The sequence below is a fragment of the Varroa destructor genome, unplaced genomic scaffold (genome assembly GCF_002443255.2).
Source record: "Varroa destructor unplaced genomic scaffold, Vdes_3.0 BEIS01000006.1, whole genome shotgun sequence".
In the NCBI taxonomy this organism is placed as follows: Eukaryota; Metazoa; Arthropoda; class Arachnida; order Mesostigmata; family Varroidae; genus Varroa; species Varroa destructor.
The window spans coordinates 16,475,131-16,490,250 of record NW_019211459.1 but is presented as its reverse complement, the minus strand read 5'-3'; the positions used below and the strand labels follow the sequence as shown (position 1 = coordinate 16,490,250).

Genomic DNA, 15,120 nt, shown 5'->3' with positions numbered 1-15,120 from the left:
GGCATACTTTAGCGATGTAGACTGCTAGATAACATACGTGACCCTAAACTTCCGGTTATTTGAAATTAGAGATTGATTTGTTTTGAATCCACACGATCATGCTGTACATTTAACTTTTAAAAAGACCGCGGATTATGTTATCCATTGATTAGCATTACCTTAACGACATCCCCTGTCGTGGAGAAGAATATGTTTGAGGGTTTGAGATCACGGTGTATCAGGCCGCTATCGTGAATGTAGTCTACAGCACAACTGATTTGGTAGAAGATCTCCAAAACCTGCAAAAAAATACATCTTCTCAGATGAGCACGTTGCCACCTCAATATCACCTATTGTCGTGGCATTTAATAATAGGGAGAGACAATGAAGCTCACATTCATGTGACAATAGTTCACAATAAGCGTATTTTATTTTTTGAGGGACTTTATCAGCAGTAAATGTATTGTCTTATGAGAAAAAATACGGCTAGGACACTGAATACCTTGTCGTGTCCACGCTCATCTAATGTTTTCTTTTGAGCGAGCCAGTCCTTAAGTGATTCTTTCTTACATAGCTCGATCTGAATGTAGAGGTAAATCTGTTCTCGGGACTTTTCCCCAAGCGCTTCGACGAATTTTCCAGCAGAAACGGGAAGCGAATCTCGCCGTTCGCGTGTCTGCAGTGGCGCACGTGTTGAAAAGGTGTAAAAAATGTTAATTCAACAAATAATCTAACGTTAAGGTGCCCTTTGGTTTATAATCCTTTGTATACATCACATAATATCTTCGTTCGCATAGTAATTTTATGCTTAGCGATGATTCTTAGCAAGCGGATACAATGAAAATCTTCCCGCAACACAAGACAACATAGATTATGTATGTAGTTTACGGACTTTTTTCCTTTTACTATTACGATTTCGCTAATGGCAGCTGATTTTTACGAACCGCCATTTTCTTTTCAGTGTTATTCTTACTGCACCGAAAAACGTTGCCCCTGGGACTATTTTCCTTCTCCTCATCAGATGTCTCGTGGGAATAGTGTTCATCATCTTCAGTTTTACTTTTCCGTGGGTTTGTTACTACCACGTCGGACCTGAGAGGTATAACAGTTAAACAGATCTGGGCTTAAAAAACATCGTACTATAAGACGATTTCGGGATAATACTAACAAAAAATTAATGAGAACCTTAAACACCCATATTATATACATAGAATGCGCTATTATTAATCTCTAGCAGTTACACCCATGCCATAGTATCTACAGGAACACGTCACTTTAGCGTATATATATCCTAAGTTAAGCCTTCTTTAAATGGACAACTATCACCTTTTAATCACGTTGAACAGAAAGCAGCAATGCTCTCTAACGGGTATCGTTTTATCACACAGTTCAATAAATCTCAGTAAGGAATTTTCTCTTGTAGAAAGAAGGTCGTTCAATCTAAACATATTGTACTAATATGCGACTTTGTTATGCGCTCACAGTAACATGCTACCTTGTCGCAGACGTTTTGTCGTCGGACGCGAACACAATGGAGTCGTCGACAGTCGACATGAAGTTTTTACGGTCCATCTCGTCAGCACCTCGATCCAGTGAGGAATCGTTCTCATCGTCGTGCGATTCTTCTCCGGCCCAACTGCCGCCCCCGTCGGCCCAGCTGCCGCTATAGCTATGGCCCCCCTGGGTCGAATTAACGTTATCCTCATGTCCTAGTCGTGACCCTTGCCACGCGTCTGGATTGAAGTCGAACGGTCGAAGAGGGTTGAAGCTGTCGATTCGTTTTCGTAAGCCATCAGCGTCACCGCCATTTTGATAGCGCTGTTCCGTGGCACTTGCCAGTTCAGTCGACCTACTGGCAGTAGTTGGTCCTAAGGAATGATTGAAGAACAGCAGGAAACTCTCAGACCAATTCATATTTCAGATACGTTACGTAAAGCCCATACATGGTCGTCATATGATACATATTTTCTATAAAATATGTCACAGGCTTAATGCCAACGTGATCTACTGAAGCTATTATCGGACCTATACGCATGCTGAAAGCTTAATGGTGAAGCTTAAAAAATTTATATTTGAATATGATCTCACCTGTATCTGCCGGAGTAATTTCAGTTCCGATCGACAGCGTATTGGTCTTGCAATCTAGTAAAGTAGCCTTCCAAAACGCATCCATTTCCTGTTGCCAACCTGGTGGTGGCGTTTCTAGCCAGGCATTGTAGTACCTATAAGCAATGTGCCCCAAAGGACGTGTGACGGTTGTTAAACGCTTTGATCGATATATATTGAATTTTAAGGCATTCGATAGGATCACCTGCTCGATCTATTACTACAGAGACTTTGCTAAGGTAATAGAATACAGATAATTCACCGAACAATGTGCTGATGATCCAATTTAGCAAGGGCTTTCACCTCCCGTAGCACTTTTTCGCGAGCCCCTTTTCTCGCTGGCAGACGAATACGTTTGACAGCATAGGAACAGTCATCGATCTTATTGCGACTCTCGAATACAATGCCGAAGCCACCCTAGTTCAAAAGGAAAACACACAGCATCGGGATTTATCCTGGGAACCATGAAAGTGTCGGGCCAAATTTTCATCGACTAGTCGATAGAAACTTTTCTAAACATTGTAACTTACCAAACGTTAAAAACCATACAACCTAACGTATTCGCCCAATGAGTTTGGCTTTCGCACGAAGACAATAAAAACGTATTCATTCAAAAATCAATAATCCACTTAACTATTCGTTGAGAAACGGTATCCGAGTGAAAAATATTTACTCTCAAACAGCTCTATCCACTAACCTTTCCTAGGCAACGAACGGGCACAAAATCAGTAGCATATCGCGAGACGTAATTGGAAGTAACGGTACTTGATGATTCACTAGACTCTGACCCCTTAGAGTCCACGGAAGATTCTACGCTTAGCGTTTGCCCATCGTCGGAAGGTGTCACCGTCTAAGAGCAAAAAAGTATCTGTATAGGTCAGCAAGCATGACACACGACATACTTAAATCTTTTCCAGATTTACTGGGGTACTCCTGATCAGTTGTGAAAGCGTCCAGCATAAAGCAATAATGTCACAAACCATCGTACCTTGGACGTCGAACCTGTAGCAGTCGACGGGGTCACTGTAGATCTTTCCGCATTGATTTCAGCTGAGTCAAACAATGAATGGGTCAGTTGAGGCGACGCCTTGGAAATTGGCTGCCCGTTACGACTGAACACGTATGGCAGAATTTGGGTTAAGAGGAGGTTCACGGCAACAGAGAGCATAACTGAGATTATGCCTATCTCTTTCCAATAGTTTCTAAAGCAAAAGAAAAGAAATCCATGCAGAACAACGATATTATAATGTGCGTGTCCTAATATCATGGACTGCGCTTTTCCTAGTCAGGCTCCTATCCGTCAAACAAGTTTAGCTACGGCATTTTGATCAAGAAATTTATGTGACAGTTCAGATATCGGTCGGTGTCACGAGCGTTAGTGAAGCGTCTACATTCGATTTGTTCTCTATGAATATTTTTTGGATGCTTCTCGTTATTAAATATGCTGGTGTATTTATTGCAGTTCCTATCACATACTCTTTATTGGTGTGGGCTCTAAATTAACATAGAATCCCGAATGCTACCAACTTTCACTATAACTTACCCGATAGAATTGACGACATACACGATCGGCGCGTCGTCCTGATTCTCATCAGGCCACTCGTCGTTATCGCTATGCCTCTGTTCTCTAACATCGTCATTTCGATCAGTATGAGCCTCGACGACGCTTGGCAAGAGAACTGGCTTCTTACAGTCGCCGTCTCGTTCCTCCTAAAATAATAGCACAAGAAACAATCACTAAATTATTGCAGCAAGTGTTAAATATACGCATCTGTAAACCTACTGAAGGTAAGTTTTTCCGAAACGAAGGACACATCATACCGTTATCCTAGTCTCACAGTTGCTATAAACACATTGAATATACAGCCAAAAACGACAATAATAAAAACTTGTACAAATAATGCCTTCACGCGACATACTCTTCGCCTAGATACCTCGAAGATCTAGACTTAATCTGTTATTGCCTCTTTTTGCATATTAAAGATAGACTGCATTTTAATTCTACCGTTCAGCGATCCGAATCTAATAAGTGTAGCTCACACAAGAGAAGAATCGTTTCCTTTGACATCTCTGAATGCGGTTAGGCATAGTTCCAAGAGTCTTTCAGGCTGGGGGCTCACTACGATCCCTCTGGAGGGTAAGAATAGAATAAAAGTATCCTTTTCGTCTTTACTGTTGCTAGGATTTTTAATCATCGAGGGCATGCATGTCTACGTCCAGTCTCCAACCTGGGCTATCTCAATGTTCCTGCATCAATTACTTGGCAAACACGTTACCAGTCCGTTATTGCGTGTATCCGCCAGCTAAAATAAACCAACCTGCATGAAATAGTAACCCGTGTCGGAATCAATACGCTCGAATATCTCCCAAGGACTGAACGGCACCAGCGCCGTCTGCGCGTTGATCACCTGCTCTTCATCGTCAATCAGTACTGAAACTTCGGGTTGGTTGATGGTAAGATCCGCGCCCCCAGCGCCTGGCTGTCATTTATGCGCCGCAAACGAATCATACATAATAATATTATGAGCTTTATTAGGATATTGTTTGCTTTGGTCTTCCTTCTTTACCTATATATCAAGATGCATCTAATAGAAGTTACCCTCGCTTTCTTCAAATAATGGACAATTAGTTGAGGTGAACAAAGCACCATATCAATGATTTTCTATTTATTTCACGGCATGTTTCTTCGACCCGGGTTGGCTAGTTCGTCAGTGGCTGCGTTATAGCTGAATAATCTGTAAGGGCAATTATTTAGCATATTGGACTATTAATAGCAAATAAATTTACGAACGCATACTACGAACACGAAATTTCTATAGGTAAGTATAATAATATAAATCAGTATTTAGGTTAGCAGTACTAGCTTAGATCCTAGCGCGATATAGCTTCTGACTAATTACGATCATGATGAATCTGTTTGTACTTACGTTATAGTCAATCATCGGTCTATTTTCGCCCGCTATTGCGCCGAACGCGTGTTGCTGATTGTACCATTGATTGGTAAGTAATTGGGTCTTGATATATCGAGGATTTTGTTGAAGGTACAGCTGCTGTTGATAGACGCCAACGTAGAAAATTGGCTGTGGTCCGTGTTCCATTCCAATTAAACGGTCAGGCTCAAACAGGTCCACCTGGGGAAACCGCCGAGTCGTTTGTTTGTATGAAGGAAGTTGGAAAAATATGGCCTGTTCTTTTCTTATCGGTATTCCGTTGAAGGTATGGAGGCGTTCGCAGATAAAATACCGAGAAAAATTTAAACCTTTATGAATAGCAAATAGCTTTAGTAATTTCGCAATAGCTGCTCTGAAAACTCTGTCTTTGGATTAATGAATAAATTCACTTAAAAAATGAATGCGCTTCTCGGGCAGCGCCATTTGAGTGGAATTCTTAAAAAAAAAAAAGAGCAAAAAATAGGCCTGGAGCTACGAGAAAAAGATTCTGGAACATCGGTTTCTTAGGTTGTTTCTGCTTCCTATTGAAGTAATTAACCGCTCGTAAGCCTATAATATCGTTAATTACTAAAATATTAATAACAGCTCTGCTGTCGGTCGAAACGAAAAAAACTAATTGCATTTGTCGCATATTCGTTTGAATAGCTAGCTAGCTTTAATAACATAAGAACAAAGCTAGCATTGAATACAAAAGATGAACCTCTTCAAGGCCGTCTACCGACAACTGCCAGGCGCCGACGATTGGACTGCCAAGCTGTAAGGTCCAGTTACTTGTTTCATGAGTCCCGGTTATCCTTCCGGTACTCGTTTCAACACGGAGACCCTAGAAAGGTACCAAGAACCGTTTACCATAATAACGATGTGTAGTTAGTAAAAAAAAAAAAAAGAAAAAGGAAAGGAAGAAAAAGAAAGAAAGGAAATTTATTTAGAGATAAATTATCTTGGGCAGCGCAAATGATCGATTGTCATATAATAAAGAGATCCTTCGATCCACTTCCCGTATTCTTAAAACACTTGAGATAAAATGAATTTGTGCCTACCTAGATTACGCATGATTAAATTCATATTTGCTAACGCTAACTATTTAAAGTTAAATTTGCAACTGGACATATAAGTTAATATAAACTTGTACCGTTTCATAGTAGGGTCCATTATCGGAATCCTCCCGTCCTGGAAATAGCATATCCATTTGTTAGGTTTAAACTAGCGACTTGCTAATGGAGTGCTACTTCTCTTGTTAATAAAAAAAATATTTTTCATGTAAGTTTCAGCTAGCATCCATAGGTGCAAATAGGTAACATAGTCGGGACCCGAATGTTTACGGCGAGCATTCTTGATCATTAAGCTTCGCCGCTTCGGCGTTGTTTCACGCAGCGTAATAGATAATTTGGTGTATTTAAACCTTTAACTTTCGTCAGAGACCTAGGTTTGATTAAACTAACAGTAGTTAACCTATTTTACTTTTTTAATTTACCAAAAGTGACCCGACGCTTGGGTTTATGCTGAGCGTTACATCCGACTGTGTCATCCTCAAGAAGCCGAAGCGAGTTTTCCCCAACGGAGAAATACCATTCTTCTTTTCCTGAGTGTGGTTCGATTGCTCGAACCGTCTGTGTATTACGGCGAACTATCAGGACTGCGCCTGCACTCTGGTTCGATGCACCGCTAAGTTTGTCCTTGGACACACCGCTTGCATTTGCTGCGTAGGATACAATAAATAGAGGAACAATAATTAGGACATGTTCATCCTTTGTACAGATTAGCTCCGACTGTTGATAATTTTTCGCTAATGAAAACGTTTTAAATTCTATATGCTTAGAAATAATTTTGGCACGAAAAATCCTTATATCATAGAAAACTCTAAACCCCTGTTAAAAGAACAAGCAATTGTACAAAGGCCTTAAGACTGAATTATGTGCACTTTTAAATCAGTCAACAATCTACTAATGTTTTGTATGTAACATAAATGTCTTGTAATCATTTACGCTGCAACGATGGATATCCTGTCAATGGCATTGAATATCTTGAAATCTAGGCTAAATACTGCCTATAGCCTTGCGTTTAATAGTCCTTTGGAGGAACAAATCCGTCCTAGAGTTCTTAATAAGAAGTATTCAGCTAGCTAAAACAAGTTGAACGTGTTTCTTACCGGAGTCCTTTTGATCGTCGTTACTTTGGGCATCATCTTTGGTTACGTTCGTACAACTTTCAGCATCACAGAGGTAACTGCAACCAAAAGAAGCACAACGCTTACTGGAATTACACAGTTGGTATATGGGCAATATTATTGATCGCGATTAGTCGATGAACGATAGCATTATTTAAAGCTGATTGATGAAAAGAGAGCAGTGGCTGGGGATCGCGCGCTCCTGCCATTTAATAGCTATTTCAACAATGTATTTTCATTTTTAGCTGTAAGGTAAGTTTTTTGAAAATAGTTTTTCTTCTGTGGCCAGCTTCAGTCTGTCGGTGCTCAATCTAAGTTAGAACAACACTGACATTCCTCGTTTATAGGTTGCATCTAACCTATAATTGGTACCACTTTTCGCGTGTGCAGACACAAACACCCCTTCTGGGTGCGTTTCCTAAGCGTACATATCATTTATCACTTCAGCTTTCTTAGATGATTCCATATTGACACGTCTAGGTCCGTTTTCGTCCGCACACACTATACACATTATATTTGAATTTAAACTAAAAACCCTGCCTTCGGCAGATGCTTATTATTTGATTGATTTTGATAATAAACGTCGTTCTTGCAAATTCATTAAGCTTTTCACTTATTTCACTCATGACCAATTTTGTTCTAATCTAATGGACGACCCAACAGACCTTTCTCCGACTGACTGCAGCGTCAGAAGCAGATATCTTCCTTTCGGAGAAATCTTTAAATCGATCAAATTCTCCACACGTTATTGTTTTAGAAAGTAGTGCAGTATTTAGGTCGTTTAGCATTTACGTCTTCGGAAAGTACCGGCCCGCTTTAAAAAGTAGACCTGAAGTCTTTTTAAATAATGTGCATGCAGCTTCCAGCAAAACAACTCAAATTCCAAATCGAGATAATATAATTATTATATCTGTATTCTTCTGCCTTTTTTACGTGTTTAGGATTTCTTTGAGTTCCTGTTTTCTTGTAGAGCTCTCGCGTCGGCGTGTGGCAATCTTCAGAAGCCGCATGATGTCTAGTAACGGGACGGACCACTCGTTTTGGCCTACCACAGAGATTTAAAGTTTTGTTGGACGCTCGACATTGGACCGTAGCTAATCTTCATCATATTCTGGAAACAGCCGTCACTATGTATTCGTGGTTTTGCCTTCGAGAAAACTGGCCTTTTTATATGCGGAATAAAGAAGCGAATGCTAAAGTAAATCTTAATTTAAACAAAATACCCTACATATAAATCCATTAATTAAATATCAAATCGCGTTTTATATTTAATTTACTTACTAATATATTTAATAGTGTGCTTACTGGCAACATAATTTCTTTCAGCCTATTGTTTACGACATTTTTTTGTTAAGTTTTAATAAATCGGTAGCTCGGGACAGATTAGGATCGTTAGCTAACATTGCGAGCTCTACTAACAGAAAAAATTACCATTTAATCGATTAGAGCAAAGGTATGACTGCAAGAAGAGTAGAACGTGGCTAGTCATAGGCTACATTCGTGCCTGTTATTATCCAATAAGTACCCTTTTTTCTAGAAAAAAACGTGACAATTTATTTCAACGATGCAACAATGGAGAAGGATAGGTCGTAGTGACACTCTATCGTTAATTACACATTTAAGGTAAGGTCTTGAAAATGGGCTCTACAGATTAGTTCAGGTCGGATAGGTTTAGGAAGCAGGATATGGTGCCTGACAAGTATGCCTTTTTTCCCTTACTCGTCCTTTACGAACTTATTACATAGAAAATTGAATGAGATGTGTTACGGCTGAAATTGTCAATAAGCCGACGTTTCTCGAATAAATAACGTAATAATATTTTCAAATAGGTAGTAGTAAAAAGCTGTCACTTCTGGGTTTAACTGTTAAGGATAATCGCGTTTTTCTCACTCAAAAAGACACCCTTGTTATTGCATAGATTGATGATCATCTAGCTATTTGTCGTTGCTTCGAAAACATACGCAAGAATAAAAAAAAACACGCATCACAATGGTAACGAGAAACCAAGGAAGGCTCAGCGGTAAAACGGTCACTGCGGCCCGCTGGAGTAATCCTTCTTCGTAGATCTTCGTATATAAGACATATGTGTTCGTTCTATCTATATGTGTAACGATCTCAACGAAACGAATCCACTATCGAATACAACATCTGAAACTACAAGTTAAGTTTTCCAAATGAAGTCGGCGCCTTCGACTGACAAAACCGAGAGGAAATATTAAAAAAAAAAATATAGTATTCGATATACAACCCAGGCACTCACTGGGTCCATGGACAGATCATTTCATCTAATATAATGTTATTTGACATTTGAGTTGTATTTGTGCAAACTCTAAGAGGTATTGGCGCTTATAAATAACACAGACATACGTTCACACTGTTTTTACACTGTGATCACGTGGACCAGATTTGGATGCGAACTAATAGTTTTGGCCAAACCACCAAAACAAACGTATGTGTTAAGGAAAAAGTTATTATAAATCTAATATAAATGCGTTTTCGCTAAGAAACTAGTAGCAAAAAAGCAACAATCTTTGAAAGTGAGTTAATACAAAAATTCTGAGAATGCTGTCGCTGTCCTTATACATAAGCAACGACTGAAAAGTTACAAATAAATGTGGAAAGTTTTCATTCGACAATCCAGGAAGCAAGTTCTATTGTGTTCCATAACTTCTACTCCAACAGGTGATCAAGGACCATCAATCATCATGGCGCTAAATAGTGCGAGCAGTTGCATCAATGTTACGTATTTCATTAGCTCTTTCTTGGATCATCATGGATGATTATTGTGGGGGCTAGGAGAAACAAGGGCAATTCACAATGTTGACAATAGGAAAAAATTAGGCATTAAATAGAGCGTTTTGTTGTGTTGTATTGATGGTTATCGACCAAGAGGTAGCTGTAGATAATGACTGTACCATAGTTATTTCACTCGATTTTCTGCGAATATATTACTGGTCCAAATAGGAAAAAAGTAGGGTAAGCTCCCAATCGATTTCGATGCAAAAGTAACGTCTGCACAAATAGTAAAAACATAAATTACGTACATCACAAAATACCGCAAGGCACTATGTCGTTTCTTGCTGCGACTATGACGTGTATCAAAGAGAAAATTTTCTTTAAATGGTTTCTTTGGCAGCTACAATGGATCTCGGTAAGCCTCGTGCTCACTCTTTAGTACATGTTCGAAATATCTGAGAATACCTCTCGGAGTGCGGCGAAGACAAATCACTCTATCTTATAACTACTAGGGCTGTGTGTACTCGTAAAGCATAATGTCGTCCTTTAATGAATAGTTCGCCAAGAAAACTACACGCGATTACCTGATCGTTCGATGTAGGTAAATTGTGGGTCCGTACTTCTATTATAGATCTGGGTGTTTAATTTTTTAAATCCACATTCCGCTAGTAATTCAGTATGCAATTCATGTTTTCGATAGGTGAAGCTCGATGACGGAGGCTTGCCCAAAAAACCTTTGCGTGGCCTAAAAAAAAATTGCTAAAATCTCCCCAATTTACCATTCTGCTTATTAAGCTTTCCTCGTCAAATGAAGAAATAAACATTGCGCTTATCGATAAATACACTTTAAGCAAACATTATTATACTTCATCTAAATTAACAGCTTCCGCTATCGGACAGTTCATGCCCAAAATAAATGAGTCCCCATAAACCGTAACTCGAAGCGAGTTCTAGGTTACATATATAGCAGAGCATGATCCTTAATGCGATCTTTTCTTTCGCACACTTTCAATACTACTTAGAGCACATGAAAAGACTCAGTTCGATCAGTTTTGTCGCTTGTTTACGGTTTTTAAATTTACAACAGGTTGACTGATAACAGAAGACGAAAGCGCGAAGGGAAGGACGAAACGATGCCTTTTGGCAAAAAGACATGAAATGCTCCTAAGTAGGCTTAGCTGCCCAAGGTGTAGGTAGCTTTGCATTCGGTACATTGTTAGTGAGGCTAAGTTTTAAACCTAGATTACACTTGATCAGAGCTACTAATCCCTGAATCCCCCGAATCTGAGCAATAGATATTTGATATCCATTTAATTAGGCGAACAGTGTGGGGGGCCAGTCATTAAAAATGTTTTGAGTTCTATGAAAATACCGAATAATTATTTAGATACAGAGCGATGTTTATAATGTAAAAAATCAGAACACTCACCGAACAACACCCGTACGTGCATCAATACCGAGCTGCTTAGTCTCCCGTTTCCCGCTGAACACCCAACGATCCGTCTTTAGGCTGCTGTAAAGAAGGCTACCGGCATCAGCAACTACTTCTACGTGTTTGCCATCAAAACGGTAAAGCGATCCATCAAGTGAAGGTATATATCTTGCTTGTCCTCCTCGGCCATCGTCGAGGATGAGCGTTTTAAGGGATGTTTCCAATAGTGGGTCACCAGTACGCGTCCGCCAGACAATCTCCCCTGAAGGATTAACCGCGGTTACTTCGCCATTCAGCGTAGAAATGAGCACTAGCTCCGGAATAGGTTGTGCCTCTCTTCTGTTTCGAAGTCGGTTAATTGTCGAGCAGTCAGGAAGTTGCCTTATAGCAGCCTCAGTAGGAGGCCGGTGTGGCTGTGGCGCTGGCGTTACCTCCATAGATTCTGCACAGGTCGTTGCATGGTCAGTTTCATCGATGTAGATCTCCTGCACTTCTTCTGTTTCATGGTACTGTTGACCCCGTCGTTCCTCGATGTGGGGCATCGAGGCTGGCATCACGGACAAGCTCGTGACAGCTGCAAGTACAAGAAGCGATACCCCTGCAATAAGCAACCGTGGGCACAAGTGTCTGTTGACAAAACAGTACGCAATCATGGAGACTGCTAAGATGCACCACAGTTTCGACCCATATGTGCAGTTCCAAAATTAAGCAGAGACCTCGCTTGATGACGTGGAAAGTTAGGCAGGACAGAAAGGTTTGTCCCGACCTGCTTTTTTATGTTTAGGTAACTCTAAGTAACTGTTTGCACGGAAAACGTTCCTCCTCACACCCTTTGCATACGATGGGATTTAGAACTTCCAGTTACACATATATACACAGAACTCGCTTTACAAAAGAAAACTTAGTAATTACACAGACAAATGGTGCAGCAGGAATAGAGCTCGATAAGGTCAGCGCGGGCTCGTGCGTTGACTGGGTTCGAGCCTGTGCCTTGCAGCCTTAGACGTTCTTTCTAAAGTCGGCTTCGCACAGCAGAACGGTTAGTGCTTTGAAACGCTATACTGCGCTGTCCTAAAGTACACAAGAAAGAAGAAAGAATAATATTAACGACAAGTTGCTGAGATCAGCCGACCGCGCTTCTCTGTGGCGCAGCGATTGTGCGACTCTTTATTTGGGGTCACTACTTTTAGTTGAGGTTTTTTTCTGGTAAAAGCACTCCACACGCTTAACACATGCACATCAATGACTAGTAATAGTAGCAAATACATCTAAGGGTCCACTGGCTCCAGGTGTCCACTATAAGTAACAATGTCAGAGATGACAAGAAGAAGGACACAGCGGGGCAAAATCTTGCAAAAGTGTACGGATCAAGCGTACTGTCTCGACAGTGAGCCAAGGGTTATTCATCCAATGGTAGCGATTAGCAATAATCGTTATGAGGGAAAATCCATATCAATTTCACACTTTTCTGTCCTTCATACGGGATGCACAACAACATTCAAATAAAACACTACCGGATCGATAACAAGAGTCATCCCTCATCCATCGACTTCTGAAGCGCCAATAACACGATCATCAGCAGCAGTGATAGCCGTAACAATAGAGGTCGTGATGAAGTTCCAGTTTGCATGTGAAGTCGTCCGAGTCGCGAATCCACGGAGAAACTACCTATTTTAAACAGCCTGATAGTTTCGATTCACAGCCAGTGTTCCCGAATACTCAGTGCAACTCGATGGTCCACTGGTAGAGGTAGCAAATAGAACAGTTTCAGAAAATTTATCGCGATTTTTATTGATGTTGTTCAATAGAGCGACAACAGGCAAGCTGGATTTGATTGGCGCGTCTGCATCTGTTTTCCCGATTCGGTAGGTACAGAGTGAACGACACGTCTCGTTGGCCCAGCAGCGCCGCGGCTGCTTCTGTGCGGGGGATACCTTTACACCAACGCTAAACGGCAAAATTTCAACGGAACAATACACCATGTAAATAGTAAACGGCCAGCCAGCAGCCGTAGCGGTCGTGACTGAGTTGTACGTATGTGTTAGAAGCGCCTAGCAAAACAAATCAGTAGAGCTATTCGGGTAAAAGTCTAGAGGTCGTAGTACCATTAAGCTATGGGTGCCATTGAGCTATCGTCTCTTTTATATGTTAGCCTTTATCGACAGCTGGTAAAGTCGGAGGCGTGAATTGGTACCAAAACTATTTTGTCTTTAATCTACTCAAATGTGAGCTTCTTAAGATTACGTAATTATTTCTCTGCTACGTAAACTTTCAATTATGAAATGGTGCTGAAGATCATGATTGTTGCCAATAGGCTATTGAGAACAGAAGGAGAGAAGAAATAAAAAAGTAGAAGTATGGTCACCTGAGTTGTAAAATGTGCAATAAAATTGAGATAAACGAACGGGTTCTCACTAAAACAATGTAAATAGGTAAATGCATGGCGGTTCCTTGAAATTCTGCGATCCGATTCCATAGGCAATGTATGGATAACAATTTAGAGACAATCTTGCCGTAAAAACAAAAGGGTAGACTGGTTTGTAACGATGCATACAAGTCTTAAACAGACACTTCGATGCTTCTTTGACTTTCAACCGTTTTTTCGTCATTCGAGCTGAATGATACATTTTACTTCTGATAAGATATCTATTCCATTTCTGGCTAATTTATAATAAGGGGGGAACCAGTTAGAATGACTGAGTAACAGAGATACCTAAACAGCTAAGTTAGTTAACGCAAACTGAAGTTTAAATAACACTATGCAAAAATATTCAATTTTCAGCTATAGTTTTCGCTATATAGACCGTATGGTCATACACGTAGGGATACTGGTTAAAGTTTAAACGTAACGGGTTTTGTGTATTCCGCTTTTTAGAGCTTCTTCTAGATGTTTGCAAATAAAGTTTTTCTTTTTGTTATTATGAAAATCGCTAGTCTATACAACGGAACCCTTGCGATGAGGTAAGTCACAATTGTTTATACAGTATTTTTGAAGATCAATTTATCGATTTTAATTGCCTGAAAAACCATTTAAATTACAATATCAACTATAAGTTTTCTATTAAACTCACTAAAAAAAACCAAGTTACAAACAAATTGCTTTATGTAATCTTTTCAGAGTGTACTAAAATACAAAACCACATTGGCTAACTCTTTAGGAAAAATCTGTACCGTAACCTCACATCGACCGACTTCATTTGCCACCGCTCATGTGCATAATAAGTTAATAACATTTTGTCGCTCCCTGATGTGCGAAATGTGTGCTTTATTTCTACCCCAACAAGAACTTATGTTAATACCGAGTTTTTACTTAGGAATAAGTAAAAACTCGGTATGCTTTTACATACTGCCCGAACACATGTGGGCAATTATATGGGTTGACTATGGGTCGAGTATGAAGGCCACTTGCGTACGACAAACTACTTATGAGTACTATTTCTTTTCAGGGAGTTCAAAACCCGTGGATTACGCAAATTTGATTTCACTGCTAATGAATGACTACGAAACTTTCATCCAGAATCTTTGTTGGAACTTGGTTTGGGGCTCATTCAAGTACTATGTCGCCCTTGGGACACATCAAATCGCTAATAGCAAATATTACCTCAAGTCTAGAATGGCTACTTTTGTTGTGCTAGTCCGTGCGCAGAAATTATCGTATGCTTAGCAGACGTTTGCCCCGCCGTCATTTCTCTCATCCAGCTCTTCAGCCCTCACCCTTAACTTATTTCGACCCTTCCCCTCGCGGTACT

General features: G+C 40.1%; 1 protein-coding gene across 8 annotated transcripts in view; it reads right to left on the bottom strand.

The window, feature by feature from the left end:
- PEK (pancreatic eIF-2alpha kinase) overlaps window positions 1-15,120 on the bottom strand; it is a 19,341-nt gene extending 4,221 nt beyond the window's left edge. The window contains exons 1-18 of one of the 8 annotated variants that reach the window (XM_022809847.2): window positions 14,973-15,115; window positions 12,886-13,318; window positions 11,369-12,442; window positions 7,186-7,262; window positions 6,511-6,735; window positions 6,169-6,206; window positions 5,737-5,859; window positions 5,013-5,216; window positions 4,404-4,565; window positions 3,629-3,795; window positions 3,074-3,287; window positions 2,783-2,935; window positions 2,348-2,502; window positions 2,068-2,201; window positions 1,475-1,847; window positions 924-1,071; window positions 482-655; window positions 159-278 (exon numbers count right to left, since the gene is read on the bottom strand). In XM_022809847.2, the coding sequence (XP_022665582.1) occupies window positions 159-278; window positions 482-655; window positions 924-1,071; window positions 1,475-1,847; window positions 2,068-2,201; window positions 2,348-2,502; window positions 2,783-2,935; window positions 3,074-3,287; window positions 3,629-3,795; window positions 4,404-4,565; window positions 5,013-5,216; window positions 5,737-5,859; window positions 6,169-6,206; window positions 6,511-6,735; window positions 7,186-7,262; window positions 11,369-12,024 (3,123 nt within the window). In that variant the 5' untranslated portion in view covers window positions 12,025-12,442; window positions 12,886-13,318; window positions 14,973-15,115. Of the gene's footprint in view, window positions 1-158; window positions 279-481; window positions 656-923; window positions 1,072-1,474; window positions 1,848-2,067; window positions 2,202-2,347; window positions 2,503-2,782; window positions 2,936-3,073; window positions 3,288-3,628; window positions 3,796-4,403; window positions 4,566-5,012; window positions 5,217-5,736; window positions 5,860-6,168; window positions 6,207-6,510; window positions 6,736-7,185; window positions 7,263-11,368; window positions 12,443-12,885; window positions 14,005-14,972 lie in introns of those variants that run through there. The other 7 variants (XM_086993141.1, XM_086993140.1, XM_086993142.1 and 4 more) reach the window with 7 other exon arrangements.